At 35.5% G+C, this 18,144-nt stretch overlaps 1 protein-coding gene across 1 annotated transcript in view; it reads left to right on the top strand.

The window, feature by feature from the left end:
* The window catches only part of LOC145687713 (galanin receptor 2b-like), a 203,198-nt gene that overhangs the window by 165,990 nt on the left and 19,064 nt on the right, over nucleotides 1-18,144 (top strand). Inside the window, exon 5 of the mRNA XM_081761166.1 lies at nucleotides 5,693-5,811. Within this exon, the coding sequence (XP_081617292.1) occupies nucleotides 5,693-5,811 (119 nt within the window). The remainder of the gene's footprint in view (nucleotides 1-5,692; nucleotides 5,812-18,144) is intronic.

Here is an 18,144-nt window from a genome sequence, read left to right on the forward strand (position 1 = left end):
AATAAACTTAAATTAAACATTGAAAAGACGCACGCAATCAATTTTCATCATCTGCGCAACAAACATGCACAGCCCGTGAATATGTTAATTGAAAATAATTAAATAGACTACGTAAATTCAACAAAGTTCTTAGGAATTTGGATAGATAAGAATCTTTCCTGGGATGTGCATATAACAAAGCTTAGTAAGAAATTAATATTTTTTTCCGCAATTAAAGTACTTAAAAACGTGTTAAAAGTTTCTACTTTAAACACAATTTACTTTGGATTATTCCAGTCAAATTTAACATATGACATTATATTTTGGGGAAACTCAAAGAAATCCAAAGTAATTTTTACAATACAGAAACCAATAGTAGGAATGATGGCAACTGTTAAACCAAAAGATCACTGCAAATAATATTTTAAAAAACTTCGTATACTTCCAGTACCATGTTTGTATATCTTAAATTTACTGATATTTGAAAAGAAACACCTGGAGGGTATCCTTACGCGAGTAGAACAACAACATAATTATGATACAAGAAACAAACGAAACCTTTCCATTATAGAACATACAACTGTATTATGGGAGAAAGTGTGTAAATATACGGGTATCATGCTGTACAATAAACTTTCAAAAAATATAAAGACTCAGGACTCTGTTGCTAAATTAAAAAAAAAAGAACTTAAGAAGTTTTTATTACAACATTGCTTTTACTCGGTAGAGGAATACATGAATAGCTAACTGAAAAAATCTATGATCTAATTAAATCATTGTTATTACTTGTCTTTAGAATTAGATATATATGGAAGAATTTCTACATACACTGCAAGTAATAATTACTTACTGCAACTTTATTTGTAATAATGATATCATCCAAAATGTAACCATAATTAGTAACTTAATGCATGTAATTTACATTATTATTAATTCTTTTTACTTTTGTGTTTGTATATAAATGACATGTCCACATCCATTGTAATACAGTGCTAAATGTATGAAAAAGGACGAAAATAAATACAATACAATACATTCATGTGATCTCACACCATGTGGTGTATTGTCAAAGAAGAGATGATGATGATTCTTTTTGGATAACGAGAGAATTTGAATCACTTGAAATGGCTAACGGACCAACCATTCTCAAGATTCGATATCAATCCTTGGTGTGTCATGATATTTGCAAATCAGTGCTGAAGAGATGTGCTTTGCGCATTGGAATTTGTGAAAGACAGTTAGAACAGTATTTGTACGTACAATGAAGATTGCCAAGTCACCTATCTTCTTTTATTTTATTCCTTCACATATTTGGAAAACAACTTTGCAACTACCTTGTACATTTGCTAGCATTTATTATATATTTTACATGGGATTCAGTTATGTACTGGTAGAAATTTTAGTAGATATACTCCCGATCGTTCCACTCATACGTATACCCTCAATCATAATCCTGATTTAAAGTAACTATACGCTGAACTACAAAAATATTGGGTGGGTATACATCACATACTCCCATAGATCCTTCATTACATCCATGCTAGGTTTCTGGTGTTACCTTTTCCTAAAATATTCTCTCAATGCAAGTAAGTCATAGACAATTATTGAGCGGTTGCAAACTACTGTGTCACTTAATGCATTGAGAGAATGTGTAAGATTAGAAAGAATCTAGGGCATCATCGGTTCAAGTTTACTATCATCAAGAGATAAATTAAATTAAATTATTTAGTTTAACGTCCTATGGTTATGCTTTTTAGACTCAGAGAAATGATCAACGAAAGCGACTGATTATGAAATTAATTTTTTGTGCTCTCCCACCGGGTATCGAGTATCCAACTCCTGACCACGTGCACCAAATTCTCACGCGCTAGCTACTAGACCAGCATGAAGGGCATCATCAAGCTGTGAAACAAAAATGCGTACATATCGAAATTTCAAAGTTGATTTTACGGAAACAATAAATAGCTAACGGATTATGAAATGAAAATATCATTTTTCTGGTGTCTTTCCCTGCTATTTGGAGAAAATTAGTAGCGGACCTGAACAGGTGTAATAGATTTGAGACATTTCAATGAAGAAGTACAGAAGTATAAGAATTTTAGGAACTATGTTAAATTATACTCGTGTGATCGTGTCAGATATTCTATCGCAACCTCATCGTAGTGTAGCGAACATACAGCCGGAATGGACTGAATTATACGTTTATGAAAAATAATTTTATCATCAAGAAAGTGGTACATTTCCAAAGACGAGAAAAACATCCGGACAGTATTGTGATTTCAGAATAGATGAGTTATTCAAAGAACACAACCATTATAAATTCAACAACAGATATGCGGATGTCCTACAAAAGCATACTTTCTCTTGGCTAGAATTGAACATTCAGCCTAGTAAACACGGAACTACTCTGTATAAAATCTAGCGATTAAAAAGTTCAGGGGTCCATTATCGTCAGTTCATGTTGAGTGTATGCCACTCAAAGTGTTCGAGGCCACTCACGTCACTCCGCGCAGCATAACGCCCATGGATCACGACGCCTATCATCATTGCTGTAGAGTTCGACGCCCAGAAGTCCACGAAGCTAAGTTGACCAGAGTCCATGTCTCAAATAACGTCCATTTCCAGACTACGTCCACGGAAAACTTCTGGTTCAGAGCCCAGATCCTAAGAGGGAGACTTCAGAGATGGGCACCAGCGAGAACTAACCTGGGTCTTCAGCGTCAAGAGCCGATCAGCGACTGGAACGTCGAGACTGTGAGGCAGTGCCCCAGAGAAAAAAGAGCAAAGACCTTCCGGCGAGTTCAATCCAAGGACTTGGGCAGTCGACTCCTAGCCCTTCCACAAGTAACTGCGTCGTTATCACAATATTTAGTGAAAATGCCACCTAGATCCTGTGTCCGTGGACATCAGCAAGCTAACGCACATGAGTAAGCAATACCATCTTTCAATGATCTCTAAAAGGTTCTTTTTAAAGAAAAAGGAAGACAATTCTCTATTTACCACATATAGCATTACATTGGCATGTTAATCTCTTAAAGTCTCACAAGGACCCCCTTGAGTGCGAGGTCGTCAGTGCAATCTCTAGTAAGGCTCATTTGAAAGTGTAGTGTGAACAATGATGACAGGAAAAATATTAACTGCTAATGACTCACCATGCGCATCAGGAGGGCAAGAGAAAATACGTCTCCGGGAGTTGCAAACATTAACCTTCTATGGGATGTATGTGTTACACTTCACAAAGTGAACATCGTGGACATCCACGAAATATTCAAAACAGACCATTAACTTGACCGTAAACACCAAATGAAAAATGACGCACCATAGTGATTACAAACGTTCGCACCATCAAGATCGAAGGCGAACTCCTTGGGAGTTACAAACTTTCAGGACGTTCAGCTAGGCATCCACTCTTGAAAAATGCATACAGAATCGTATTGGTATAACGGGGAGATAAGAACTGATGGAATGTGATGGTATCCGTTATACGAATATGATTCTATATGCATTTTTCAGGAGTGGATACCTAGCTTAACGTCCTGAACGGTTTGTAACTTCCAAGGAGTTCACCTTCGATCTTGATTGTGCGAGCGTTTGTGATCATTGTGGCACGTCGTTTTTCATTTGGTGTTTATGGTGCAAGTTAATGGTCTGTTTTGAATATTTCGTGAATGACGACGATGTCCATTTTGTGAAGTGTAATACATACATCCCATAGAAGGGTTATGTCTGCAACTCCCGAAGACGTATTTTCTGTCGCCCTCCCGATGTACATGGTGAGTCATTAGCAGCTAATATTTTTCCTGTCATCATTGTTTACACTACACTTTCAAATGAGCCTTACTAGAGATTGCACTTACGACCTCGCACTCAAGGAGTTCCTTGTCAGCTATTAGCCTTCAGTTAATGAGATTGCCGATCTATACCGGGACCCTTCAGGTCAAAGCGTTAATCGGTTATTAAATTTCAGTAAATCCCCGGATCTCCATTACTTCATTTCATTAACTCATCATCATCCTTTATGTAATAAAAGTACAAAATCCAAACACCATCTTTTATTCAGAAAACCTGCATCATTCTGGTGCGCACTTTATGAGTTATAATTTAAATTTACTAATTTAAATAGTTAATATTCTCCTGCGTAACCGTGTACTCTACCGATGTACTGTTCAATAACTCCCCTTGTAAAAGGGCTTGTTATAGTAGTTATTATTTTTCTACTAAAGCTCATAATAAGTTATTGGAAAGAATGTCACATTAGTCCATGTGTTCACCTTTCTTTCCGTGTTACTAGCCAGAATAACAGGATTTGGACCATACTAACGCAGACCAACATTTGAATTCCCCCTTTATGATCGTAAGATAGGTGTTTGGTGTGCTGTGTCGGCATACAGGATAGTTTGTCTATTCTACTTTACTGGCACTATCAACTGAGATCCTTATCTGCAACAACTGCTTTATCTATTTGTGTAGTAACTAAGTGAGATAAAACGAAGTTATGCAAGTTTTCACCTAAGATGGTGCAATAGTGCATACAAACCAAAGTTGAGTGGAGTGCGTGAATCGTCCGAGATGACAGTATCAAAGAGTTTGTGGCTACCCAGATTGCAGAAACTTTCGACGTTATTTCTTTTCTGTAGGGGCATTAAAGAATAATGTATACAAAAAAAAATCTGCACACACTGGACAAGTTAAAAGCAAATATTTCTAACGATAACATCATATGAGTTATGGCAGGTTACAAACAACACCTTTTCATCTTGACATTCGTTTGCTCCAAGAAGGGCATCACTTTCAACATCTTTTTGTAATTGCAAATTGCAATATTACTATTGTTGCGATTATCGTACTGTAATGCAATGTAATATAACAATAAAAGTAAAACTTTAAACAACAGCAGCCCCACAAACAGTAAAAGAATATTTTTAAAAAATCAATAATAATGTCCGGACCACTTCTAGCTGCCTTTCCCTGCAGAACATATTTACTTTCCGTTTCTGCTTTGCTCATTCTGATATGATTACAAATTATATTGCAGCTTAAATGATTGCAAAGTATCGATGAGTATACAATTATAAGTTGTTGGGAACAATGCCTCTTACAGGTATATTTGGAGGGTCCCAGAAACCTCAAATAGCTCTTTCCCTGAGAAAACAAGCCGAGTTCTACTATGTATTGCAATTTATGATTTTACTTATTTTGGTAGCCTCAACTTTCGTGTTTCTTTCCTTGTCCTTTGAGAGATTTTTTTCCTCAAAGAGTATTGGTTGACTATAATGGTTTACTGACCTCTACTAGCATTTGTTACATGAAGTTGGAAACAGAAGTCTAGATGTGCGGCGTTAAAAAAAGAAAAGAAAAAATCGCTAGAAACTCATTAAATGACTGCCTTTTTAAGATAGTATTTTTATTATTATGTATTTGATAAAAAGTTTTAAATTCAACATTGTCCAATTCGTCTATCTCTGCCTTTTAAGTCACTATTCGTACCAATTATATGTCAAAAATTTCAGCCGCAAACTTTACTTGTTTGTTTCACTTAAGTCATTCGTAAATGATCCTTCCTTTTAAAAAAGTAGCATTCGCAACCTATTAGTAACCTGTCTCCTACATTGACAAAAAATGAAGAATGTTCTTAGAGAAAATTACTTCCAACGGGAAATACATAGACGAATCCTGTGCTAATTAGTTTTTCATTTATTTGTTTACTTTTCAGTTTCATGTCCAGTAACTTCAGGAGGTTAATGGTACGGTCTTGCACTCATCAAGTCTGTGCACCTGTAGTATCGTCCCTTTGTTGTGGAAGCTCAGATCGTCAGCGTAGGCAAAGAAGAGGTATGTGCTACATACGTTATTAATAAAATCCATTTTATGTCGTGAGTAATCTCGTTACTGGCATTGGAAGGTATTTAATGATTTCATTTAAATAAATGGGCTGGATAAAAAAATAGTGGCAACACTGCTGTCACGTGAGATGCGTGAGACAGATAGACAGTTGTTTGGTAGATGATAACAGAAGGTTAGACGAACAAATATAGAAAAAGAAAATGGTGTTATTCAGTTAAATACTGCAGTGCCTTAAAATGAAGGCGAAGATTTCAAGCTTCCTAGCAGATGTTTACGAAAGCGAAACAACGTATATGGATTAAAATTAGGAGTGCACATGACTGTTTTAAGAGACTGCATGAGCCATTTGGTGACGAAGCAAACATCGTGATCATCGATGGAAGTGTTTCGGATAGGAAAGGGTGCAAGTGAGGACAATCCTAAACTGGTAACCACATAGTTCTGCAACTCCTTCCGTGTTGAAGTTGGATCACTGACGGATTGCGTACAGACTAGTCGTGAGAAAAGGAATACGCCACAAAACTCTGTTCCAAATCCTCCATAATTATAGTGTTACAAAACATATCACTTCGATGGGTATTCCATTAAATCGCCTTGGTAAAAAAAATTGCTACGCTATGCAATTACACATCATTACTGCATCGCTGTAAGAGGAAAAGTAATAACTTCCTTTGGCTATGAACGAAATCTCGCTCATTTATATGAAGAACATTACAAGTGGCAATGCAATGAGTAAAAACAGTGTGAACCTTCTTGACCAAAGACAAGGTGTATTTGCAAAATGATGTTTATTATGACACACGACATCCATGCGGTAATTCTGGACCACTCTGCACGTCACGAGCAGGTGCTCCATGTAGTCTACTTCTGCAAATTTCTTGCAACACCACCTTCTTGCGCTCAGGAGAAAGCGACTTGCTGACAATTTCACCGCTGCGCAAGACCTTATATGTAACTAGCGATGAAAAGTATTTACCTATTCACCGTATTCCTCGGATATAAGTCCGTGCGATTACGATCTCTTCGTCAAAGTCAGAGAACTATTTCGCGGGAAGCATTATGTCATCTGTTTTGTAAGACTACCCTTGAAAACATCAACAATTGAAGTGTTGATGGTATACAATGCCTTCACAGGTGTAACAGAAGGTAATCAATCTGGCGGACAACTACATTTAAGTAATGTAGCTGCTATTTATTCTGCCAATAAATCCAGGTAACAACTCTGTAGTAGTGTTGTCACTACTTTTCATCCATACCTTCTGTCTAAGTGTTTTAACCATACCCTTTGTGTAGAGCCTTTTTTTAAACTTCCGTTTGAACACCTTGCGATGAAGCAAACTAATAAGATTTATGTAAGATTTTGCCTATGTGCTTTTAACTTACATTTCTACTGTAATGTATTCAGTATGCAACCATTCAGTATGCTCTGCTGTGTCTACATATCTTATGGGATACAAGGATACAAAAAACAATAATAATAATAATAATAATAATAATAATAATAATAATAATAATAATAATAATAATAATAATAATAATAATAATAATAATAATAATAATAAAGTAACAGACCAAGGACATACATTATGGAAAGATTATCTAGCGCCTTAGGATTGAAACTAGCGCTGCACTTTGGAAGCAAAAAGTAAAATCTACCCCTCTCTCCCCGCTTGTATAGTAGTTAGGGCGATCATCTTTGGTGCACATGGATCCGAATTCGATTCTTCTTGGAGAGCATTAAATGCATTAATTTGAATTACAAATTAAGCTGTAGGTTCATATCTCATATTCTTTGTACAAAGATCGCTAAACTTCAATGAAAAGGGAAATGAGCATTCTTTGTTCAATTAAGTTTAGCAAATTGTATAATAACTACATAATATTTTGGAAACACGAGATAGAGGTCGAAAGAGATAAAGGCGAAAAGATAGAAGCTAGAAATCCATCATATCTATATAGACTAGCATATTATTGCTAATGAAAACGCCTACAACAAACACATGAGAACTTAACCCTCATTCCCCAAACACGTACAATACACATACTAACAAACGAAAAACCAGTAGAGACAGCTAGAGCCTGAAAAAACGACAGAGAGGGGAAGAATATATAATAAATTTAAATATACAATACATTTGCACTCTGGCAAGCATCCAAGAAAGATATTGATGGTAATTAATTCAAGTATTAGAAAACAAAATTACATACAGAGTAGACCACACTAATCGTGTTACGAGAACCAGAGTAGCGTAACTCCATTTTCCTAGGTTTACATAAGAGAGAAAAAACGCTTTTGTTTTCAAACAAATGTTGTTTTAATAAGATGGTAAACAAATTATTGCATAGCAGACAAAGTATGACAAAGTTAGGTTCAATAACACTTTAAAATGACACCAAGTGAGGCTTTCAGAATTATGTTCATAATAAAAGAAAACAAAAATTCCACTTTTGGAGTTAGATTCCTTCAGTTCTCATACGGCGTTATATTGAAAAGTAATTGTAACATTTAAATTGATAGATATAAAATGCTGAAATTGTGTACCACGCAAATATCAATAGGAAACATTGTGTTACAATATGTAATATCCATATCGTTTGAGGTCATAATATTATTTTACCCAAATTGAGATCCAGAGTTCGATCGTGAATAAGATATTTGAGAATGTTACGTCTCCACCACCAATATAAAATCGGAAAGAAGCGTGACCTTAAAAGTCAATTAGACATGAGATAGGGTTGAACTCCTGACAATTGGATGTAGCTCAGATAACATATAATCTTGCATAACTAGGACAACGCATAACGCCTTGCATAACGCCCCTGCTCCACACGCACTACTGGGTCCACGGATGAGCGTCTAAAGATTTCCCAAATTTTAGTGCAGCCACCCCCGGCCTATCGTCATCCTACTGTGCACGTCTCGTGTAGATGTTCCCCTGAAGATGACGGATTCTGTCCCGACTATCAATGTGATGAAGGCAGTATAGTGATTCATCGGATTATGTAATATTGTGCCATTGCTCGGTGATACAATGACGATGAGCAAGTTCCAATTCCAGTCGTAATAGACGATGCCGTGCGGCTAACACGGGTACGAGTGTGGAACGTCGGCTAGGTAGGCTCATATCTAACAGTACACAGTGTGTTGGGTTCTCAGACACACTTGTGCTTTGTCCACTGTTAAAGAATGCTGTTAATTGTGCCACTTTTTGCACCATATAATGTTTTACCAACATCAAAAACCTACGACATCTGACATCTTTTTATGAGATGTGGTCGCCCCAAGGTTTGTCGTTTGGTGGTGGTTTTAAAATCATTTTCCCACCTTTGGAAAACACTAACAACAGCAGCTTGCAAACACCCGACAAGTTTGGTTGTTTTCGAAACAAGGCTCGCTGCTTTCAAAGCGCTCATTCCCAGTCGTGTGGCCATCACAATATGGCCCCTATCAAACTCTGATATATCACCGACCTTCCTGATTCTATGCACAAGCACCATACTGCTTAATTAAGTAAAATCCTTGTCATTGTCTGGCAAGAAATTTTGCTGTGCCCCGTGATTCTTAACTCAGCCCAACGACTTCGTTCAAAAAGTAGCGGGTGATCATAATGATTTGGCTGATTAGTGTATGTCATGAATGTATAGTAGCAGTGTGAATGTATTTCTTATATAAAATTTGATCGCAACTTTATATATATATATATATATATATATATATATATATATATATATATATATATATATATATATATATATATATATATATATATATATATAGAGTGTTTAATAAGTAATGGTCATAAATTAAACCGTAGATAGTACACGCCAAAACTAACAAAAAAGTCTTAGTAAACATGTGCCCGCAAACGCTTCGTAACGGAGATAGGGGCTGTCGAAAGTGTGGGAAAATGAAGTTTAGAGGCGAATATCTCAAAAAGTATGAATCGGACAGAGGGCGGTCCAATGAATGATTATCGAAGTCAGATCTGCGCTATGCAGAAATGCATGGTTGATAACTCTGCAATGCGCGCGTAAGGGATTCCCCAAAGAAACGAAGGGATTCCCGGAAAATTGTCCAAGGATAGGGGGCTAGAGATGAACATCGAGGGCGAGTCTATCCACCAGTAATTCATAAGTCGTGGTAACAGGTCGAAAGCTTGAAAAGATACAAAATGGCGGGCAACGTTTACGTGCTGTGTGTGGTTGCATAACCAGCAGGAAATGAGAGAGGCAATCGAAGAAAGGTGGTGGTGCATGTTGTGAACTACTTCAGAGCACATTCCTAAGACGAGTTATCAACCATGCATTTCTGCATAGCGCAGGTCTGACTTCGATAGTCATTCATTGGACCGCCCCCTGTCCGATTCATACTTTTCAGATATTCATCTCTAAACTTCATTTTCCCACACTTTCGACAGCCCCTATCTCCGTTACGAAGCGTTTGCGGACACATGTTTACTAAGACTTTTTTGTTAGTTTTGGCGTGTACTATCTACAGTTTAATTTATTACCATTACTTATTAAACACCCTATATATATATATATATATATATATATATATATATATATATATATATATATATATATATATATATATATATATATATATATATATATATATATATAAACAGGATGTTTCAAAACAGCACCGACAACGTTTGGGAGGTGATTCCTTACATTAAGATAAGACAAAAAGTATAGATCAACCTGGGTGCACAAATGCTTGCTTTCGGAGGTATAAAATTTAAAGGTCTAAAGCTTCAATACCATGGGATCTACCGTAGTCGGATCAAGACCACTTAGGAAATAATATGTGCCCTACCCAAATATCCATGTTTCGGAATCCTTCGATACTTTTGCAATAGTTTCTCTACAGGGAGTTTCGCTACGGGCATATATTTTGAAGTACTCACTAACTACCTCTATAAAAATTGTTTTAAAAGTACCGCAGGATTCTGAAACTTGGATATTTGCATAGGGCATATACTAGTTTCTAAGTGAAGTTTCGACCCGACTACGGTAGGTCCTATAGTATTGGAGCTATACACCTTTAGATTTCATTTTTGCGTGTTTTAGGCAGCCTATAACTCCGAAAGGAAGCATTTGTGCACCCAGGTTGGTCTATACTTTTTGTCGGCCTATACTATATATATTTGATTCAATTTTCAATTTACTTTAATTTTTTGTCAATGTGTGCATTAGGTATGTTTGGGCTTGATTGCGGGAAGTACGAAAAGGTGATGACAAGTTCCTGGCTTTGCAGAGAAAGAGTAGAGCTAGAAGGATGAAATTACACATTTATTCAACATATTTCCCCTTGAGATTGATGCACTTAGTGCAGTGATGTTGCAGATTTTCTAATCTTGACAAATAAGTGTTTTGTTGGACCTGAAACCACGTCCCCGTAGCATGTTGGATGTCATAAATGTATTCAGAATTATCTCTTCAATTTTGAGAACAAATGGCAATCAGAGAGCCAGTGAAATGAGTAAAAGCAAATTGGAACCCCAGACGTTAGAGCCTGGCAATGCTATAATAATAATAATAATAATAATAATAATAATAATAATAATAATAATAATAATAATAATAATAATAATAATAATAATAATAATAATAATAATAATGATAATAATTCTTTGGACAACTTTCTTCTCTTTTCCGCAGCGTTTCCTCTTAATTTTCTTGTGAAGCTGGCTCAATAGGCAAGCATAACACTTGTCGGTCATATGAGAATTCTGAGGCAGGTAGCCAGCAGCAGAATGCCGCCTTTGTCCCAGAAAATTCAAGCCATGATCTTATTTGCTGATCTCTGAGTGCAAAATTCCTTTGGCCGCGGAGGCTCGGACTGTGGCACAAAATTACTGATCTTTGGTTTCAGAATCATAGGTATGAAGTTATGAAGCCAGGTTTCATCCTCAGTTACTGATCTAGTCCCACAAAATATACGCAAAATATACACAGCACTGGCCTACAAACGGGTCACGACCACGTTTGATGCTGTAAGCCGGTCCTTCTTATCACTGTTCAAGCATTTACTGAGACCTTGCACATGTCTAATATTGTGCCGATAATGAACCCAACACGCATCCGTAAGATATTTTCTCTTTCTGAAACTCGCTTGTCCTCAAGAATCAGTTCATAGAAAACACCACATGTTGCCAAGTCATTTGAGGTTAGAGAGTACTCAGTGCGGGCCTCATCTTCAATGGTGAAACGGCCAGTCTGAAACGAGTTATCCAACTTTTAGTAGTGCTGTAGGAAGTACATTGCTCCCTCAGTGTTTGTAATCTCTCAGTGTGATGTTCTTTGCAGACTTTTCCTGGAGAAACAGAAACTTCATGATAGTCCGATATTAAAAAGCTGTGAAATTTACCTAACCTGTTGGCATACTATTTTTACCTTGTGTATGACATACCATTAAAAATATTATTTTTCAGCTTTGAAACGGTGTAAAACAGGTCATTTCATCTATTGACAGAAAACTAGTAAAAGAAAAGTGCATCAATAGCTGAGACAGTCTAACGCACAACTGAGACTGTCTCAAAAATGCGTATTAATCTATCTGGTAAGTCCGGTAGTCACAGACGGCTCTGTACGTCAATGAACTGATTCAAGTCTGAAAAAAAAATAGTTATACTAATCAGAAAGAAACTATATCTTTCTGTACCAATATGTACCAAGGTAGTAAGCTTTCATATGAATCTGCACTCAAGGTTTTATTTGGCGGAAGGAGAAGCCAGGAATTTTTCTGCACTCCATCGTAAATAGAAGTGTTCTGCGTTGGTTGTAGGAAATAGTATTAGCAACATTTATAATAATACACCAATTTATGAAAACGTGATAAAATATTCTTTACTTTTTGTTCCTCTTTTAATCAGTCTCTATTTCATTTTTCTAACAGATATTTAAATATATATATTTTTTTTAGTTTAATTGAACAGAAAATACTGATTCTCAATTTTTGTTATTAAAGTTACAACAATGAATGTCTTAATTTTAATGCTATGATATTAGCAATCTATTAAATTGTGATAAAGTTAATACAGTTTTTTTTAGTTATTGCGTTTTATATCCTAAAGGATATGGATAAGCAGAGCATTGCTTAAGTTTGGTTCAGAACTGGTTTTAGTTAGTACAAGTATGCGAAAAGCACACAACAAAAGTGCTACACGAAATCTGTTTCGTTTCCTACAAACTATGTTTGTGATCGGACTTTTTTTGTAGTCGTAGTAGTAGTAGTTAGAACTGGCAGTCTACAATATACCAAGAGATTTAAGTAATAGCATATGTTACAGCAGAAAATACCACGCTGAATAGAAGGTGGAACTATTAAACAGCGTAGGTGAAGCGTTTGTGTTCCTACTTTAAAACTTGGCATTCCTATGTTTGAACTCTTCGGCTGGGCAAGCTTACTGATGTCTCTCCAGGTTTCTACGTTTCTTTATTTTGTCAATTTCTCAAGGCAAATGCTGAAATAGTGTCTAGACTTCGGTCCAAAATTCCTTTCCCATGTTTCATTGTTGTTTTCAGTGTAAAATAGAACCACAACTCGACTTCTAAGCACATTCATAGCACTGTACTTCTAAGCACAAGAAATAAAGGCAGAGGCAGTTTGTATCAATTTTTCAACGGTGCGTTTATATGAAACATATTTCAAATTTCTATACACAGCCAAGTGTTGTACTTACTTTAATTGAGGAGTTTGATGTAATAAGGGCGTAAGCGAATTTACGCCCTTTTTGCATCAAACGCATTTGTGACTTTGCCATGTTTGTTTAGCCTTCTGGTAACATTTCAATTCAATATCGGAATAAAATGCTGCTACATTGTATTACATTGTTTTTTGTACGAAAAACCACTACTTAAATTTTCAACATCGTTTTTCTCCAACTGCATGCCGTTTTTGAAATAACTGTACATCTTTCAAAACGCAGAGGTTTCGTCCTTACGACGACCATTTTATTTATCTCAAACGGCCATTTTCTTTGCCATACCTTTCTATAATAATGTGTAATAGAATATTGTCGTAGAAAATAGGAAGCAACATATTGCTTCTTTGGGCGTACTTTACAGAAGTGTAGGAGGAAGAACATGCGTAACTCTCAATAAATTCAGAAAAGGCATAATTTCTTCAAGAAAGAGATCATGTGAAAACTTTTTAAAAAATCAACTGAAGAATTTCCTAGTGTGGATTTTTCTAAACAAATTACAATTATTCCTACAAAGAACTCGCTAACACTTTGAGCTTTATTGGACAAAATTAATTTCGAAGTGTTAAACGGTTCTTTATAGAAATAATTTTATATTTTTATATGTATTAAAAATTATTCAAGTTCTAGAGCAAAATATTTTAAATTTATTCCAAAATAAAATTTAACACAGTTCACTAAATTTTGAATCACATTTTAAGACTTTGAACCCTCTAGTTTGGATAAAATGTTACAAGTTTATCGTTGGAAATAAAAATAAATATTTCATTTCCAACATTTTTTGATAAGAGAGCTCGCTTTTAGAATTCGCTCTGAAAAAAAAAAACACCACCACTATTCTGCTTATTAAATTCCAGTTTCCCTATATTTATGAAAATTTATTGGTTTTCTATCCAAGATGCCAGCCTCGCTATAATTAGTTTCTGCAGATGATATTTCAAGAACGTCAAATCTCTGTCACTTAAAGCATTTTTTGACAAGCGATTGCTTTTTGTTGAGGAATATTTAATGTGTCATTTTAATAGATTTAGAAGGTTGTATTTTCTCTTCTCAGAAAATTAATCATGAAAAGCCCTAGATATTTGTCTTGAATGAGAGAGGGAAGAAACGATTTTCAATTACCTCATTACAGATCGCGAAATACTGGCACAGCTCATCATAAAAGCCATCACAAAATGACATAAGTTGAAGAATTTATAATAAGTGAGGAAAGAACTTCTACGAGAATGTTTGGTAAACTTCATTAGCATTATCTAAAAAGTAGATTTCCTCCAATACCATAAAAATAAATAACGTTAACAGAGCCAATTCATTATGATTAACTAATGTTTTCGAGGAAAATGAGCAAGTGCATGATCAACAATGAAAGAAAGTAAGTCCAAAACTTGGAGTTAAATCATCATTACTTCTAAGAGTCATGCCGCCTTATGCAGAGTCGTTTTGACGCATTATTAGCGTCATACTAAAGTCTTGACTACTGCAGGAAACATATGTTAGTCGTACTCTTTAGTATGTCACTAATCACGTTACAAAACGACTCTGCATACGGCCCATCATTTTTAGTACTAGTTGTTGCCTTAGGCATGCTGTACATTAAAGGTTAAAATGGTGCTCAATCAATAACTTTAGTTGGTATTTTTTTTTCTTTTGTTCATATGCCTACCAAGCAACATGCAGTTCCACAAATAAAATACTCAAATCTAAATATGGTTACGGCACTTGTCGTAATAATAAACAGCGAATTGTGTTCATGTTCTGTATTAGCATTATCAATTGTCAATATAATCAAATTGCAACAATACAACTTAACTTGCAATTAAATCGTCACAATATATTAGTGTAGAAATACTTAAATGTTAGTGCTCAAATCAGCGGCGTATATTGGTTTGACAACGTGGTCTACCTCTACCACTGACCTTGTGTATTATTATTATTATTATTATTATTATTATTATTATTATTATTATTATTATTATTATTATTATTATTATTATTATTATTATTGGCAGTGGTGGTAATAGTAGTAATAATATACAAAATATTCGTAGCAATGAACAAATAGTGGTCGGTTTCTTTGGTTGAAGTTTAGTTTTCAGACTATTACTAATATATCGCACCGTAAATGAGGAACCATCATACCTGTGAGCAGTTAACTTCTTGTGGACTGCGTCGATAAAATCTAAATTTTTACCAATTTCACTACCCTCAAGAGCCACTTCTGTTGCTGACGTTGGTTGTCATTCCGTAGCTACAAGTCTTCACAAAATTCTGCGTACAGAAAAATGAAAAAAAAAATCTTCATAGTTGCTATGCCGATTATTGCAACCTAATTCGCAAATTTTGTGTTGCGTTGACGCAAACTGTATTGGAATGTGCTCGGTTATGCTATGTAATATTTTTTTTCTGTACTGGAACAAATCAAGAGCACTTTTTTGTTAGTCAATATGCATCGTTAAATATGTATAGTTATTTTGCTATTTTACCTGAAGTCAGTGGCGGTAGGGAATTGTGGTCCCGGGTGTTGTAGTACGAACGATCGGAAACATAATATAGAAATTGGACTCATTCACTAATCAAAAACATTTGGACGTAAATACTATGTAACATGTGAAAATAAGATTTTGTTAAAAAAAACTATAAATTAAAAAAATAGAACATTAAACCAACACTCAGCTTATTTAAATAGAAAGCCTATTCTCCTTTTGATTGCAGCAATTTGTCTATTACTCGCTGATTGAAGTCTTTTCGATTAATGCCTATGCTGACAATCTTTCTTGGGACATCGAGTTCTTTAAAAGTATTTTAATTCTATTTAATGTAGAAAAACACTTTTCTCCTTCTGCTGACGTCATAGGTACAGTCAATATCAATTTCAGAAGCTTTGTAGATTCACTAAATGGTTTTCCTAGATTATTCCGAATAATTAATTCTAGTAAACCCACATCCCTGACAATGGCCGAAATTTATCTGCAGCATATACTGAAGACAGTACGTGGCAGAGATTAGTGTTATTAAAAAATCTCTAAATTGAACACATTTTATTCACAGTTTATCTAGGAAAATTTAAAGTATACTGTGGAAACATATCTGGTGCAAACAACATTGCTGCCATGAAATATCCTATGAATTTAAACTGGATTTTAAGTTCACAAACTATAAGATCGCACAATTCTTTGGCTTCTATGGTCAGGGGCGGACCAAGGGCAGGGCAACCCGGGTGACAGCCCGTTGCGCCAGAGTCAGAGGGGCGCCAAAACGAGCCTCAAAAAGTAAATTTTATAATGTGTTTTCTACTGACATTTTTGGTTTATATTCTTGTACGAGAGTAGCGGCAATTACATAATCTTTTTCCATTTCACCATGGAAGAAGAGAGTTTCATTGTACAAGGGGCCGTGCCGTGGAAAATCAGCGCCCGGGACGAGAGTATACGACGGCGCCCCCATACATATATTCCAAGTAATTCTTCCTTTCTTTTGCCCCTTTTTCTCCCGATTTTTCGCCCCCTTACCTCGGCTCCCGGGGCAGTCGCCCCGCTCCCCCCTCCACGGCACGGCCCTGCATAGTACTAAGGGGGCTGTATCGACAAATGGAGAGATGGTGTGTAGAATAAAGAGTGGAGGGCGAGTAAGTATTGTTTGTTTGTTTGCTTGAGTTTAGCGTTCCACGGTTATGCCTTAATGGCCGAAGGAGGTGTGGACGCAGATTATAGTGGAATCCGAACAGCTTTTATCGTTCAACAGTAACCCTCCGGGAATTGGAGCCGGGCCACAGAAAGCAGGCGTGCTATCCACTAGACCAAGCGGGGGGCGGAGTTGGTATTGTTTATAGCGGGCCATATACTTTATGAAGTTTTCCTAGGTAATGAATGTCTTTTTGAAAAATGGGTTTAAAATATTAAAAACACTACGATAAAATGTAAAATATAGGCTAGTACTAGGGGAGAGGGCGCCAAAAACTCACTTTGCCAGGGTGAAAATTTGGCCTGGTCCGACCCTGTCTATGGTCCATTTTGTATGTCACTCTTCCTGTTTTTGATTCTCTCTCTTAGTAGATTCCATTCCCTTGCTTCTGTTATTATCAATTTGATGTCTTATTGCATTAATGTTCCTTTCAAAATCAAATGTAAAGTCTAAGATCTGTACTTTTTATTTATTTATTTATTCATTTATTTGTTTATTTATTTATTTATTTATTTATTAAGTTTGAGCATAAATGATTTAAATCTGTTATATCTGATTGTATTCATAATTCTTCACCACCAAACAATAGACACGGAAAGCAAAACTTTATTCTTTATTTCACACCCACAAAACTATTCATTATTATTGTGTATATATATTTTTTGAACAAACTCTTGAATTAACTATAGTCAAGTCCTCAAAACCGGATCACTTTTAAGAAAACAGGCTGCAACTCGGAAGAAAACAATACAAATAAGGAAATTTTATACTCATATGATGGAAAGATATATTATTTAAAAAAAAAAAAAAGAAGTTTTGTTTGTTTCTGATTAAACATATATGTATTATGAAAAAAAATTGAACATGTACAGAAGATAAATAATAAAGCAATTTGACTTCTAAAGTGGATCATATGTCCTGCTAAGTG

This window comes from Thermobia domestica, chromosome 6, assembly GCF_964235325.1.
Source record: "Thermobia domestica chromosome 6, izTheDome1.hap1.1, whole genome shotgun sequence".
NCBI classification, from domain to species: domain Eukaryota; kingdom Metazoa; phylum Arthropoda; class Insecta; order Zygentoma; family Lepismatidae; genus Thermobia; species Thermobia domestica.